Below are 17,446 nucleotides of genomic sequence, written 5' to 3' on the forward strand. Positions count from 1 at the left end.
AGGGGTGGTAGGGGGCTGGAAGTAGGGTGGAGGGTGGGGGTAAGAAAATTGAAGTTAAAAACAAACTTCAAAACTTTTTTTGCAGGGAGGGGGGTGGTTGGGGGGCTGGTTTGAGGGTAGGGACAAAATAAATTGATTTTTAAATTATAATTTGAAGTTGGAAGAGAATTTTGGAAAATGTTTTTCTTAAGTTTTGAAGAAAAGTCATTTTCCTTAAATTTTAAGAAAATGAGTTGATTTGGAAACATTTTCCAAAACATTTAACCCAACCAAACATGAGAAAATTGAAAAACATTTTCCGGAAAATGTTTTCCTTCCTACCAAACACACCCTAAGTTAGCTAAATTTTCATCATCACTACTTAGTGAAATTTCTTGGTTTGACACCTTCATGTTTGAATTTTTGATGAGGGACATATCTTTGCTATTGAATATCTTACCACAATTCCAAAGAGGACCTCATGATACTTCCATTACCATCCAAAATGAACTCACTTTTCATAAGATAAGTTTACCATTCAAGTATTTGGGAGTCTCTTTGAGCACAAAGATAAGTTCATTCGTTTAATGTAAATCTCTCATAGATAAGATGCTAGGGAGGATATAGTCATGGACCATTAATTTTTTTTTCTTATGCTAAAATAATACAATCAATAGAGTCAGTTTTTATTTCTATTCTAGTATTCTAATCTTAGGTGTTTGTCATGCCAAAGAAATTGATTAAGGTCATAGAAGTTTTTGAGAACAAACAGTGCAATAATATACAAAAAAAATAATTAATTCTATGAGATATATTGTAGTATTATATATCTCAGACCAGGTGAATGACTTAATCTTACTTGTTATAAATATGTGAAAGTTGTCAGCCATATGTAAGTCCTTATAAAATTTATGCAAGAAGAAGAATAAAATATGTATATAATAGGTGCACATTTATTATAAAAGCGTATAACCTACCTAAGGATCTTGGATAGTCCAAAAAGTCTTATAAGCTAATACATATTTTGAATACGTTGAGTATCTAAAGATTAATGTGCTAGATTAGACTCAATTCTCTTTTAAATAAATGTACTTAAAGCTTAGAAGGACTTAGCAAGAGTCACCTTAATGAAACACTATTGACTAAGAATAGACAGGTGAAGTCTATAGACTAGTACTGTCCGAAAGCATATACATATACTATTATATGATTAGAGAAAGAATATCGAAGAATCCATAAATGAAGAATTAAAACTTTAATAAATAATCAATCAATAAAATAATGATAATGAAAAAAAATATTTAATAAAGAATCCTCCTAACACTATTAACGAGTTCCTCAAGGCAAATAAAAAAGAAGTACTATCTAATAAACTAATATTACAAACTACATGTAATAAATTAGCCCGTCTTGACAATCTATGGGTATTAATTGTGATAATGTAATGTTAAATGTTTTAATTATAAATATAAATAAATATATAATATCCTTTCTACTAAAAAAAGAATATACTCCCTTCATTTCAAATTAGTTGAATTGTTAAGGTATTTCACACTCTTTAAGAAAAGAAGATTAAGACATAAATTAGATATAACTTTTCATTTTTACCCTCATTAATTATGTAAAATTTATAATTAAAATAACTAAATATTACTTAATCACTAATTTCAATACTAACTAATGAAGAATAAAATTGGAAGAATACTCGAAAAATAATCTTAAAAACTAAATAATTAAATTAATTTAAAAAATAAAAAATATCTCAAACAATTTAATTAATTTGAAATAGAGGGAGTACTAATAACATTTGCCGTTTAGAATGAGAAAAATAGGAAAATAAAGAGACGCAGAAACGTGTGTGAACACACCAGTGATTTTTCCTTTTCCGAAAATGGCAAAAAATGGGAAAGAGTTAAACTGGGGAAGGAGAACTGGTGTGAACTCACACTAAAAACCAAAATACAGTTCATACATGAAGCCTAAAATCCGAGTAAAGCTACAATCCAAATTTGTCACAATCTGCAATAAAGCTTAATGAGTACGTAGTTTTCTTCTTCATTCTTCCATTTCTCGGTCTGTGTTAACAGTTTTACATAGAAAAATCCGCTCCTCTACCAAAAACCCATGGAGAACAATCATCAACAACCCATGGAGAACAATCATCAGCAATCGGCGGAGCCTCTGTACCCTGGTTACCCCTTACACCAAATGCTGATGCTGCAGCAGCATGAACAGCTGCAGCTGCAGCAGCAGCAGCAGGTGGAAGAGCAAATGAGGATTTTCTGGAACTGCCAGCGTGAAGAAATTGAGGAGCTGGATGATTTTAAGCATCACCAGTTTCCCATTTCCAGGATCAAGAGGATTATAAAATCTGAAAACAATGTCCTCAAGGTGTCTGCTGAAACACCGATTTTGTTTTCAAAGGCATGTGAGCTCTTTGTTCTGGAGCTCACTCTTCGTTCCTGGTTTCACGCCCAAGAAAACAACCGTGGGACTCTTAAGAAAACTGACTTCGCTGCCGCTATTAGGCGGACTGAGATTTTTGATTTCCTTGCTGACGTCGTCCCTGCGGATGAGATCAATGAAGTGGCTACTGGTTTTGGGCCTGGCATGGTGGGCCCCACAGCAGGTGGTGGTTTTCCTTACTTTTATCCTCCAATGGGACAGCTTGCTATTCCTGGGGTGATGCTAGGAGGGCCTGCTATGCCTGGGGTGATGCCAGGAGGGCTTGCTATGCCTGGGCCGATGCTAGGAGGGCCTGCTATGCCTGGGGTGATGCCGGGAGGGCTTGCTATGCCTGGGCCGATGCTAGGAGGGCCTGCTATGCCTGAGGTGATGATAGGAGGGCCTGCTATGCCTGTGGTTGCTCCTTCAGTGTACGTTCAGCCTCCATTGCAGGCGTGGCAGCCTGCTGGTGATAATTCCAATGCTGGTGGAGGGAACGGTGGACAGGGTAACTTTGGTCCTTAAAGGTAACTTTGTCATTTCCTTAATTCACACCTAGGGTTACAAAAAAATTTAATTAATTAGTTAAGTCCATTGCTTTATTCCATTTTCGTTCAAGGTGGTAACTTTCTTCTTTCTGAGAACTGACGAAGGGAACGTTTTCCGCCGGAGGGGGTTTGTCTCCATGGAAAAAGTATGCACTAAGTTTCCGCTCAAGGGGTTTGCTGTTAAAACTGCGACTTTTTTTGTTGTTTGTTTTTATTTCACTCTATCAGATAGTAGCTACAAACATTTTCGGTTTTTATATGTTTGCCTTCTTGCATTTAGGGAAATCTTAATTCTTAACTAATTTCAAGTGCAGTACTTGTATAATTTTTTGCATTCTCTCTCTACTTTTAAAAACAATTCTTTTTCTGCAATCTCTCATTGATGTTGCACTGTCTAGACTTTCATCAATGACTTCTTCTGTATTTTGCATTAGTGGAGAAAATGATTTGGCATATGTGGATTTTGTCGTATCCAAATTTATAGCAATAGATAGATATGCTTTCACACAATTGTTTGATACTGTATATTATAAAGGAGTTCATGATTGATTCTTTTAATTGGAAACCACAAGTTTCCTCACAGTGGCAAACATTATTGCTGTTGATGCCAAGATGGAGCCAAAGCGTATGTTTCAATTTTCTTACCAATGCAATGGTTATATATGCATGCTTGGCATATGCCATCCATAACCGTTACGGTGTTACCTATTATCCTGAGAAACAACTGATTTTTCTTTTGATAACATTTGTATTTCAGTAAGTATTGAAAAACCATCCTGAGAAACAACTGATATCTGATGTCTTTATCAGTGTTGCAAAGTACACCAGTAATTATTGGTCATGCTAATGCATATTGAACACGTGGCCGGTAGGTAAAGTGGGATTAAATTCATTTCTAACCCCATTGGCTCAAGAGTATGTCTTAGAGGAAAGTAAATCCAGAGTATATCCGAAGAACTAGGATAGTTGGATTTGGTTAGTTATAACCATTTTTTTTCTCCTTTTCTGTCGTTAGCGTGAATGACAAGAAAGAGAAACTAGGGCGGCTATGGTACCAAATATTTGGGACTTTGCATGAGCAATTAGCGCGTCACCCACTTTCTCTTCATGGTAGATGACTAGAAGCTCATGTGGTTTAAGGTTTTCCCACTTGGCTGGTTGGTGTTCATCTTCTGATGTGTGTCATGTGCCGTGCTTCTTCTCATTACTCTGTAAATTTATGTACAACATTTATTACTTGATAGAGAAAATGCATGGGGAAATTTGATGTAGATTGTTTATAGTCTAGCTAGTTCATGGTGACTTTACCACCATCCTTGTGCTTTCATTCTTTGATACTGAACTTATCCTTGTAACAACCTCTATCCATTGCCCTATTTATTCCACTCCTCTCTTAAATCCCTATTCAGTAATCCGCTTGTATTCTTGTTATTTCACAGATTTGTGGTATGTCTTAATTTGTTTGATACGATTTTGGCTTCTTAGACTTTATCAAAAAAAAAATGTTGGCATCTTAGTTCTCAGATGACACGATTGCTGTGGTTGAATATGTGGTCTCTAAAAAAAAGTTCTTAGTCCACAGTTTTCTATTGATGAGTAGTTTCTAGATGTTGCTGTACTTGTGAGACTAATCAGCTAATTTTTCTATTTATTTGCTGTAGTTTTTTCATATGATTCTGTTTGAGGATACAAGACACTGATTTCTCATTCATATGGTTCAATTTGTTAATTGTTTGTATTAAGTTTTCTATTTGATCTTGTTGCAGTTAAAGATCAAGTCGTCTGTTGAAGTGGCACAATGGAAGCTGAGTTACTAATGCTACAGGTCCTCTCAAATTTGAATGCACCTTAGGGAGTTCTGGTTTTTAGTGTAAAATAAACTTATCTTACTTCTCGCATAACAGCTGTGTTGTTTGACTTTAATCACTTGTCTTTATGCCCTTTAATGTTTTGACTATTGCTCCTTGCTATAGTGGTATGTTGGAGCCGCCAAGGCTTATTGGCTATAGGATGATTAGTAACCCTAGTGGACTATGATGTAGACGCGGAACTTGGTGACTAGGGTAATTATGATTCCATTAATTCCATCATTTCTGCAATCTCAACATAACTAAATAAGCACAATTTTATTTTATTTTTTTGCAAAGCTTGGATGGCACAATTAGTCTAATTCGTTAGATTAAAATCACACTGACATAGATAAATCACTGAATCATAAACATGGGTGCACTCTAATACATACTACCAGTTTCATTAACGCAATACATTAATGAGTTCCCGCATTTGTTATAACTATGATATGTTTAAAAAGAGGGGAAATTTGGGTTATGACCTGATGTTTGGCCCATCTTGACCCAAATAAACTTTGGGTGGGTTGACTCTTGACCCAGTAATTACTCTGACTCGTTTTGATCTGCCTGAATTTGATCCAACCCGCTCATTTGCCATCCCTTCAGTCATCTGTAATTCTTGATCATATGCCATGATCACTATTACATTTTTAAAGTAATGGAGAATGCATTTGTTCCTTCTCTTCCTTACAATTCTTATCTGCTTCTGTCATTTCTTAGTGAATGTAAAGAGATAGTAGCTTTAATATTAAGCAGCATAGAAGGTTTCTCAAACGACATTATTTTGTATGTCAGGTTATTCCCCACATATGGGAAATGATCAGATAAAAACAAGTTGTAACTTATAGTTTTGAGTCCCAACTTCTATTTTATGGACAGTCTCTGAGTGAAAACGTGATCACTCTGATATAAAACATTGTTCCCTCCAGTTTAGGTTAATCAGAGTTCATGCTATTTTCTGCAGAATTGCAGTCTTAGACCTTTTGTAGAAGCATTGAGTAATATAACTCTCTGCTCAGCATTAGCAACAACATGGCTAAATCATATATCAGTCATTAAAATTTTATACCAGATTCTTAATCAACAACTCAATTCTAACTTCATTCTTGAAAAAGGAGGAAAAATAAAAACGTCATAAATAGTATTTCAATTTGATATTCAAAAAATAGAAAATTAATTTAGTAGATGGTGATCTGAATATTATTTGCATGTTCACCAAAAAACCAAGGATCAAATTGTTCAACACTAAATTTGTTTCCTTATTTTCTTGCATTGTTTTAGTAAGAAAGTCAAAGTTAACTGAATCTGAAATAGATTTTAGATATTATGATGAAGTCAAATATGAATTCCTATTTATTAAAGAAAGTATAATTATAGTCAGAAATTCAAAACTTTTCTTAGGATGTGATTTAAAAGACTGAAGAAAATATAATGAAGAACTTTAACAAGGAAAATTACAGTTAATGTATATAGCCCAATTCTCTATTACAGTAGTAAAACATGGCTAAATCGTATATCAGTCATTAAAACTTTACACCAGATTCTTAATCATCAACTAAGTGCGTGCTAAATTTATTGTCACTATGTTAGTTAAAAAAAGTTAAAGGTAAATGAAAACTAAGGACTTCATTCTTGAAAAAGGAGGAAAAAGAAGAACGTCATGAATAGTATTTTCAATTTGATATTCAAAAAATAGAAAAGAAGGTTAGTAGATGGTGATGTGAATGTTTGTATTTATAACTTCACCAAAAATCCAAGAACCTAAATGTTCAACACTATTTTTTTTCCTTATTTACTTGGGTCCTTTTAGTAAGAAAGTCAAAGTTCACTAAATCTGAATAGATTTTAGATATTATGATGGAGTTAAATATGAATTCCTATCTATTAATGGAAGTATAATTATAGTCTAAAATTCAAAACTTTTCTCAGAATGTGATTTAAAAGACCGAAGAAAATATAATAAATAACTTTAACAAGGAAAATTACAGTTGATGTATATATCCCAATGCTACTATTCAGCAGTAGCAAAACATGGCTAAATCATATATCAGTCATTAAAACTTAACAATTGATACTTAATCAACAACTAAGAGCTAACTTCATTGTCACACTGTTAATTGAAAAAGTTAAGGTAAATGAAAAATAAGAACTTAATTCTTGAAAAAAGAGGAAAACAAAAAAACTCATAATTAGTATTTTCAATTTGATATTCAAAAAATAGAAAAGGAAGTTAGTAGATCGTGATCTAAATATTAGTATTTGCACCTTCACCAAAAAACCAAGTGTCTTTTTTTCTTTATTTACTTGCATTTTTTTAAGTAAGAAAGTCAAAGTTAACTAAATCTAAAATAAATTTTAGATATTACGATGAAGTCAAATATTAAGTCCTGTCTATTCAAGGAAGTAAATTTTATAGTCAGAAATTCCTAACTTTTCTCATGATGTGATTTAAAAGATTGAAAACAAAAATATAAGGAAGAATATTCGCAAGGAAAATTACAGTTAATGTATATAGCCCAGCTCTTTGTTCAACAGTAGCAAAACATGGTTTAATCATATATCAGTCATTAAAACTTAATAACTGATACTCAATCAACAACTAAGAGCTAACTTCATTGCCACTAATGTTAATTTAAAAGGTTAAGGTAAATGAATACTAAGGAGTAAGGACTTTATTCTTAAAAAAGAAGGAAAACGGAAAACCTCATAAATAGTATTTTCAATTTGATATTCAAAAAATAGAAAAGGAAGTTAGTAGATCGTGATCTTTATTTGTGCCTTCACCCGAAAACCAAGAAAGAAAATCTTCACCACTAATTTTTTTTCCTTATTAGTTGCATTCTTTTAGTAAGAAAGTCAAAGTTAACTAAATCTGAAATAGATTTCAGATATTATGACGAAGTCAAATCTGAAGTTTCATCTATTCAATGAAGTAAATTTTAGTCAGAAGTTCATAAATTTTCTTAGGATGTGATTTTAAATATCGAAAATAATTTAAGGAAGAAAACATCTTTCCAGACTCCTAATTCACCTTCATAAACTCTGATTTTGTCTTGGAACGTCCCACAACTAGATCCATAACAGGGACCGTAAAATATTTTCAGCTTTCAAGTTTGTAGTTTTAGTGACTTGTATTTTTGTAATGTTTGTTTTACAGGGTTTGAAGAGTTGAAGACAGTTAATCTCCATAGTATTTATGTGAATAAACTTCACACAATAGCCAGGTCGTTGAGTGTTGCTCCATTTGCTGGTTGAATCTGAAGGAGACAATGAAGTTTTCTTGTTTGTGACCTGCCAAAGTTGTAGGTTAATGGAATGTAATAAATATGAAGCTGTTTAGGGAAAAAAAAATTGCTGAGCAGAAGTTACTTGAGAAAGACATTGCTGGAGCTCAAAATTTTTGCATTGAAGGCTCAAAATCGGTTTCCAGGCCTTGATGGTCTTTCTCAGTTCCTGGAGGTGGTGGCCGTTTATGTTGCTCATGATAAAAAGACTTATGGTGAAGTGGATATTTACAGTGTTCTTTCTCTCGAGCTCTCAGCTAATGATGAAACAATAAGGAAACACTACTGAAGGCTTGCTCTAGCTCTTCACCTTGATAAAAATAAATCCGTTGGGGGCAGATGGGGCGTTTAAGATTATATCTGAAGCGTGGAGTTTGTTGTATGATAGAACCAAAAGAATGATGGATGACAATACGCATGCTACGAGGAATGCATCCATGCAACGCAATCGGCACGAATTTCATAATTTCTCCATGAACCGAGCAAGTGCAAGAAACTCAACAAATGCTAATTTCCAGCCCGCCCCAGTGGCTCCCAGACATCAAAAGTTGAGACATTCTGGACATCTTGCAATACACGCCAGATGCCTAATGAATACTTAAAGCTTCACCTAAACAAAAGTATTATGTGCCCCAAATGTCACCGGCCCTTTAGGGCAAGGGTGGTAGGTGTTCCCTTGAAAATTCAAGCTGCTTCTTTTTCGTGGTCTTCCAGCCAGCAGCAGCAGGGTACAAACTATCCTGCTGCCATTGGATTTTCTGTTTCAGGTGTGAAGATCCCTACAGCTTCAAATTCAGTACAGTACAAGCTGGTTATTCTGGCTTTGGCTCAACAGTTAGAGCAAACATTCAGAAGGATCAAGTTTTTAAGAAGAGCGATGCAAATAGTGTGCATGCCACTACAGCTGGGCAAGCTGCACACCCCGGCCAGCCAACTGGTGGAAACTTGAAGAGAGCTAATGCAGAAGCTGCTCTGTGTGCCAGGAGACTTTTCTGAAGAAAAACAATTCGTTCATGAAAAACTGATGCAGGTCTTGTTCCTGATTCAGTTTCCACTTGTTCAGAAGCTGATAGGCTAATATAAAAGAGATGCATAGATGAGTTGAAGTCAAAATTTCAAAGAGAAGGAATGGTAAATGAATTGGCTGCAAAAGGTGAATCTAGCAGCCAAGAAAACATACATGGAAATGAAAATGGTGTTTTGAGAGCAGAGAGGGCTACCATTGTGGTAAGTAACAAGCCCAGGAGTTCAGGGGAGTTGTCCAATTTAGAAATTTGCAGTATGCTGGCGAAAAAGGCTAGGATGGAGATCACCAAGAAGCTTAAAGAATGGAGCACAAATGCTACTTCTCAAACTTCATCTGAGAAGGAAAGAGAAGAAGCAAATTGCTCGTGAAGTTATCAAAAATGATCTGAGAAGGGATAAAACTGCTCATGATGCTGTGGTGGATCCAAAATAGCATACGAGCAGAAAAAATGGCTGGTCGTTAGTGCTCTGTTTGATTTAGAACCAGAAGCTACGTCAATGACTGTTCCAGATCCTGACTTCCATAATTTCGACAAGGATAGAATGGAAAAATCTTTTGATGAGAATCAAGTCTGGACTGCTTATGATACTGATGATGGCATGCCACACTATTATGCTCTGATTCGCGATATGATATTTAAAAATCCATTTAAAGTGCAATTGAGCTGGTTGAACTCCAAAAACAACTCCGAACTCTTCCCAATTAATTGGGTTGGTTCTGGCTTCCTCAAGACCAGTAGAGATTTCAGGATAGGCAAGCAAGAAATGGATAAGACGCTCAATTCTTTTTCCCACTAGGTCAAGTGGGTGAAAGGGGCTGGAGGTGTTATCCAAATTTTCTCCAGAAAGGGGCATGTTTGGGCTCTGTACATGCATTGGTCTCCTAAATGGAATGTGCTAACTTCAAATGATATGATACACAACTATGATATGGTGGAAGTGCTTGGCAACTGCACTGAGAAGGAAGGTGCCACTGTTATTTCATTAGTCAAAGTAGCTGCTTCACGTCGGTATTCCATCAGCATTTGGACCCTAATATCTTCATATTCCAAGGAAAGAGATGTTTCACTCTCTTATCAGGTCCCTTCATATTTGCTCATAGGTCAAAAAGCTCCAAATGCTCCCATTGGTTGCTGGGAGTTGAATCCTGCAGCCCTGCCCTTGGAACTTTTTTTTTTTTTTTAACTTGGTAACTTTGTATTGAGTTAATACCTCAGATGGTCACTCAACTATGCACTTTTCTCTCAAAAAGTCACTCAACTTTCAATTTTCACTCAAAAGTCACTCAACTATGCACTTCTTTCTCAGAAAGTCACTCAACTTTGAATTTTAACTCAAAAGTCACTCAACTATCCACTCTTTCCTCATAAAGTCACTCAATCTATTTAATTGTTTTTTAATTAAAATTTGCTGATATTAATTGTTTAAATTTAGGATTAAAGGCAAAATAAAATAGGTCATATTATATTTTTTAATGGGTTGGGTTAGGTGGGTCGATCACTAAATGGTTTAAATGGTATTTTTTATTTTTTTTTAAATTTTGATTTGTTATATGAACAATTAATATCAGCAAATTTTAATTAAAAAACAATTAAATAGATTGAGTGACTTTCTGAGGAAAGAGTGGATAGTTGAGTGACTTTTGAGTTAAAATTCAAAGTTGAGTGACTTTTGAGTGAAAATTGAAAGTTGAGTGACTTTTTAAGAGAAGAGTGCATAGTTAAGTGACCATATGAGGTATTAACTCCTTTGTATTATATCACAAAAGTACATACAAATGCACTTTTGAGATGTACTCTAACCTTATATACAAATGCACTCCAGACTCCACTTCTCTATTTCTATATTGAGTTATAGAAGCAGTGTCTTTTGAGTATAATTGTTTACACCAAAAACATAAAAACAAAATGTAGTTCAGTTTAACTTCCTGCATACTTTTTTCTTTGCCTTCAAAACATTTGGAATTTCTCTCTTTCCAGATTGCCCATCATATTGAAGCAAGGATGATTCTCCATCTAATTCTGTCTTTTGCAAGGACACTTGCCTCCTCCCAGCTATATAAGGCCTCAGTAACTCTCCTAGGCATAGTCCAGGATATGCCTTTAAGGCTCAAGAAAATCCTCCAAAGCTGTTGAATATATTTGCAGTGTAGAAATAGATGGTTTATAGTTTCTAAGGTTTCCCATATAGGAAACACCTAGAGCATAAGGTTATCCCCCTTTTCATTACATTGTCCTGAGTCGGGGTAGCTTCTTTAGCTAGCAGCCAAATAAAGCATGAAACTGTGTGAAATTCTACACTTCCGTATTTGTTTCAAGGCCAGATGGGGCTCTGTTGGCTTGATTGATCCATCTACCTGTAAGCTGAATGTACTTTGAACTCTCCTCTATTGTTGCCTTTCCACCAAAGCATATCCCCATTTGCCTAAAGTCCAGTAAAGTTTCACGATCCAAAGTATACCCTAGGTGTAACATGGCATATAGAACCCCAAAAGACCCTGCACAAGCCACTTAGAATACATCATACAAGATAAAAGAATTATAGATTTCAAAAGAAACACTTTCATCAACATAGAAAAGTTTGACAAAGCAGAAGTATAATATAGTCTCAACAAGCCATCTAAACATCAAAAGAAGTGGTTGGGACGTAACCCATATACCGCATACATCATCTGAAAACTATATAGGCCTCGGAACATGAGGACTCACAAACTTTTGAATTCGATAGAGTGATCAACTAGCCACAAGTGTGGAGGTAGAAGCGTTGGACCCTACATTAATGAGACAATGTAGGCACACGTATGTTGTAGGCACACGTATGCATTAGTACATGGAATGTACTAAGTATGGGACAATATGCTTAAAATAGACATGGTAGCATGAATAGCTTAAATCATGTTGCATGACCAATATTTGAACAGTCAAAAGCTTAAAGGAGCAACAACATATAAATCATAAGATATGGTCAATACGTTTGAAATAAAAGACCTAAGAAAGCTTTGAAGAAACATATTCGTATTTGTGGGATATTAGCTTTAATCGACAATAAGACCATGAGAATTGGAATCCGGTATATCCCTCATACCAAAAGAATGAGATTCTACTTGCCAAGGTAGAATCCGTATACATCATCTTTTGTTAAAGTGGATTCACTAGCTAGGTCACTTAAGACAATCCTACGGGGGCATGTAGTTAGGGACTAGAGGTTGCTACTAGAGACTACCCTATTTGAGCCTCCACCTCAAAGCCTCCTCGGTGCTAAGTCTAAATCTCAAACGGAATAGATAAAATCAAAGGCAATGATCAATACGAATGCATATCTTAAAGATCAAAACATAGAATAGCTCCTTACATTACAATTCAACCATAGGTGAGAACCTTTCACCAATGTGAATCCATATGTGAGAAATACCTTTCACAATCATGATCATATTCGTATATGAGAAAACCTTTCACAACACCATTGATACTTTCATCTAAAAGCACCCTATCATCATAAACATCATTTTCATAAGACATGCATAATCCTTCAAAATTCATAGTTCATGAATTTTTCATAAGTTCATAATTAAAAGTCATGAATCATGCTTGGGTTTATATAATATCAACTAGATATCATGTAATTTACATCAAATCATGCAATAGAAGACTTAATCAACAATAAAAATCATAATTGAATGAAACCATGTAGAACTAGGAAGAACCCTAATTTGATCAATTGAAATTGGATTGAGAAATTGAAAACCTTAGGACCCCATGGAGGAATGGACTCTATAGGTAAATATTCACATACATTGTTACTCAAAGTCTAAAATGAGTGGTGAATGGAAGACCTTGGAGTGAACCCTAGCTTCTTCTTCCTTGGGTTAAGAGGAATTTATGAGAGTGAATTTGGTTGAGTTTTGGGGAAATAGGAGAATGGGTTTTAAGTGGGTAGATTTAGGACTTAAAGTTTTATATAGGGATAGAAGCAAAAATGACATAGTATAATCTTAAAACATTTAGGAAATGACCCAAAAGCCCCTAAGAATTAAATACCAGACTAGTCTACGGGTCAGACCTACAAACTTGGTAAACTGTAGACCAAGTAGTGGGACCTTAAAATCACCCAAGTTTTGACGAGACCTTTCGATGGTCCATAGGACTTCCCACGGTCTGTAGATCCTAACCATAAAACTCGACTTTAACCCCAAAATTTCACTAAGTCTGGATAGCTTCTATGGAACACATCTACGATTCGTAAACCATACGACGGACCAGCCGTATAATAAGGTACTGGGGATTTTCAAAAATTATCTCTCCTATTTCTACGAGACTGGTCTACGACCTGTAGAAAGTTCTACGAACCGTAGACTGGTCTCATAGACCTGAGCCAGTATCCAAAAATTCATGCACTTATTCCTTTTTTGAAATCTGAGGTGTTACATAAAGTTTACAACCATGTTGAGGAGTTCTATCAATGTCATCACTTCCCAGTCATTTGGGTCATTTGGTTGTCTCTTGAGGATGAAATTCCACCCTTGTGGTGTCAAGAGTTCTGCAATAGTCCTTTGTTGGAACATTGCCAAATTATAACTATCAGGGAAAAGGGTTTCCAGGTTACCTTTCTCATGCCATTCATCCTTCCAAAATTTGATCTTGTTCCCATTCCCTACTTTCATCTTGAAGTTGGGTTTAACTTCCTCCCATAAGACTCTAATGGATCTCCATAAACTGGTCCCATAAGGTGTGGTCACAACCTTAGTCATCCAATTGTCTTCATCCTCATATTTGGTACATATCACTCTTCTCCAAAGTGTTTGGTTTTCATTTGAGTATTTCCACAGCCATTTCATTAAGAGTGCTTATGAAGCTTCACATTCTTTATTCTCAGACCACCATTCTTCTTTCCAGTTGTCACTGCATTCCATTTTACTAGATGCAAACCTATATTCTCTTTGTTTCCTTGCTATAAGAACTTCTTTCTTATGTTGTCTAGCCTTTTAGTGATCCTTGCTAGGATGGGAAATAGAGACAACATGTATGTTAGGAGAGCATCAAGAATTGAACTAATGAGGGTTAGTCTTCCCCCTCTTGATAGATAGTGAGTTTCCCATCTGGTCAGCTTCTTCTCACACTTATCTACCACACCATTCCAAATTTCTAAGGACTTAGATTTTGTTCCCAATGGCATACCTAAATAAGTTGTAGGTAGAATACTTGCTTCACCTAGGATTGAAGCTAACAAGTACATATTGTTGACTTCATTAATAGGATGCATAAAGCTTTTTCTTCGGTTAATGTGCAACCCGGATACACCTTCAAACAACACCAAGATCACCCTTAAGTACTTCAATTGGTCTTCCTAAGCTCTACAAAAAATCAGTGTATCATCTGCAAACTAAAGATGTGTCACTTCCAAGCTTTTGGTTTCCTCTCTAGCCATATCAAAACCTTTTATACATCCTCTCATATTGGTTGCCTTGATCATGTTATTCAGTCACTCCATAGTAATTAAGAACAAAAAAAGAGACAATGGATCACCCTGCTTGAGTCCTCTTTAAGTTTGAAAGAAACCTACAGAGACCCATTAATCAGAATAGAGAAGCTAACTGTATAAATGCAAAAGCTGATCTAGTTCAACAACTTCTCTTCAAATCCCATCATCTCTAACATCTTCAGAAGGTACTTCCAATTAACCGAACTTCTTAGCATGAAAATTGCTAAAAAAGAAGCTCAGGGAAAAGTTGCAAATACTTCAAACTTAGAAAGGACATGTAGTGAAAGCAAGGAAACAGAGAAGTCCTATGTGGTTGACATCAACAATGTGATGAAGGGTGAAAAGACTCCCAGAGGAATATGGTCCTAATGGTGCAAGCAAATTGGCTAGACACTTCAAACATTCCATTTATGAGGTTCTTCAAACGTTGCAAACATAAGAACTACTTCTAGAGGTTCCCTAATGAATTTTACTGTAACACCCCAAAAATTTGTAAGTTAAGACCTGAACTATTCTTCATTTACTTGTAGGGTCATATAGGGTGATTCTTAAATTGTCCATATGTGTGAAGGTAAATTCTCTAGTGTGAGAATGATTTTGGATATCAATTAAGGTCACTAGAAACTTCTAGCACAAAGTAGAGTTGAAAGTTTCCTTACTAATTAAGTTTTGATGTAAGATTTCTTTTGGGTCAACTTCAAACGATCATATCTCTTAGAATATAAAGAATTACGTAGCCCATAACCTATCAAATTAAAGTTATTTGAATCTTCTTTCCAACGCCACCAATTTCGCAACAATTCGAGCTTTGAGTAAAAAGTTATGACCATTTTAGTAGCCTGATACACTGTAGTGAAGAATTAGCCGACGGGAAAACATTAAAAAGGGTCCTTTTTGTCTTTTTACCTCTAAGAAAACCCTAAACAAATTTTTTGACTAATTAAAGACCCAAAACAATAAGATTTTCATCTCTTAATTCATCATTCTCTTCTCTCTCAAACCCTGAGGCAAAATCAAAGTATAAGACTCCATTCAAGATTCTTTCAATCTTTTTCAAGATTTTTCTTCAAGGTAAGTCTTTCTCCAAGAATTCCATTCTTTCCAACTCAAATTCCTTCGTACAATTATGAATCACTAATGAAAATCATAATTCTTGGCCATAGAGATTTCAAGAAAATTATTCAAGAATCTCAAGAAAGGTTTTCTTGATTGTTCTCCTTCAAGCTAGGATTTCAGGGATTCTATTCAAATTCTTTTTCAAGATTCTTCAAGAACCTTGTTCTTTCAGGTATGTAAGGCTATCATAGTATTGGACTAGTTCGTCCTCATGCCCTACATCTACTTTCAAATCAGTGAAAGAGTAATCTAGGATTCTATCCCCAAATTTGAGTATTCTTGAGATGAGATTTGAGTTCTTGAGTTCCTTATTCTTTTTGAAATTCTATTCCAAATTATTGAATTGTTATATGTTATGCATTAAGATTCTTGAGTTGATTCGTTCATGTCTATATTTCAACATGAACCCTATTAATTGAGTATTCTTGAGATGAGTAGTATCATTGAGTTCTGAGTTCTTGAGTTCAGAGTATTAAGTTTACTACAATGCTATTAAGATCCCTGAGTTGAGTCGTTCATGTCCATAATTCCGCATAAACCCTATGAAATGAGTTATAAATCTTGAGAAGTTTTTTAAAGCCAACACTTGAGTTTTAGATTGAGTTTTTGAGAAAGTAAAGATGAGTTTTGAGAAAGAGTTTCTAAAACATGATAACTATGACAATCGAGTATGCCATCAATATTTAAGCAGTATGATATCTCAATATACCATCAATGTTTATGCAGTATGACTTTTCGGATCATCAATGATCATATTACACTATGATTTTGATATATTTTTGAGAACGAGTTTTCATGTATGAATTGAGTAAGAGTATAAAGGAACTAAGTATTCCCCAAAGGTGTCAGTTTTTACAATGATAAAAGAGAAACTTTGATTTCTAAATGAGTTATGAGTTCAGAAGATATTTCAAGAGCAATTACCTCTTTTAAGAGGATAGTTTGAACAATTATCTCAAACCAGAGAAAGAGTATGTTTTTAAACATTGAGCATGAATATATATTATTGGGAATAGTATTGAGCATCAATATGGGGATGAGTTCAGATAGCTCACTTTCCTAATAAACCATGTATGCCAACATGAGTACAAGATCATACTTTTTAGATGAATCCTAAGAGCCTTCGGGCAGAGCTTAGTGGATCCACTTAGTTAAGGTGTTCTATACCTCGGCAAGGTGTAGGACAGTTTTGATAGCGTGGGCAAGACGTTGTATCATCACTTAGCTCTTAGTGATTGTTGTCGGTTAGAGAATCTCCCTAATAGGGTTAAAAGTGTATTTTTATTATATCACTTATTATGTCGAGGCTCAGAGATGAGTAAGTGTTTTTGTTAAGTTTTAAATGATTTCATTCCTTTAACCCTTTACATTCAGTTGAGTTTATGCTTTATCTATTACAGTTATATTAGTTCAGTTATTTGTTATTCAGCTATATTACATACTCGTACATACAATGTACTGATGTCATTTGACCTGCATCAGATACAGGTGCTTAGAATCCTCAACAAGAGTCCGTTGAGATCACTTCATCTGCTCGTCAGCTTTTGAGTAAGACCTCTTTGCTTTTGGAGGACTCTATTTTTATGAGTTGTTAGTAGTAGTTCCCTTGAGGAGTCGCGTATCTTGTCCCGACACTCATCTTTGTATAATAGAGGCTTCATAGATAAACAGTTTTGGAGAGTCTTTCAGTTTCAGATATTTTATTTAAAATTATGTTTCA

The 17,446-nt window shown here is 35.0% G+C and overlaps 1 protein-coding gene and 1 pseudogene across 1 annotated transcript; both read left to right on the plus strand.

The window, feature by feature from the left end:
- The first annotated feature begins 2,103 nt into the window (after positions 1–2,103).
- LOC125858669 (nuclear transcription factor Y subunit C-1-like) lies at positions 2,104–2,949 on the plus strand. Its single transcript, XM_049538497.1, has one exon. It carries the CDS (start codon positions 2,104–2,106, stop codon positions 2,947–2,949), a length of 846 nt encoding a protein of 281 aa, XP_049394454.1.
- A 1,787-nt stretch (positions 2,950–4,736) lies between these two features.
- Positions 4,737–16,889, plus strand: LOC125860420 (uncharacterized; annotated as a pseudogene).
- The last annotated feature ends 557 nt before the right edge of the window (positions 16,890–17,446 follow it).

The sequence above is a fragment of the Solanum stenotomum genome, chromosome 3, assembly GCF_019186545.1.
Source record: "Solanum stenotomum isolate F172 chromosome 3, ASM1918654v1, whole genome shotgun sequence".
Lineage (NCBI taxonomy): Eukaryota > Viridiplantae > Streptophyta > Magnoliopsida > Solanales > Solanaceae > Solanum > Solanum stenotomum.

Excerpts from the sequence above, each read along its gene's own strand:
- LOC125858669 (XM_049538497.1), top strand. The coding sequence starts at position 2,104 with ATGGAGAACAATCATCAACAACCCATGGAGAACAATCATCAGCAATCG.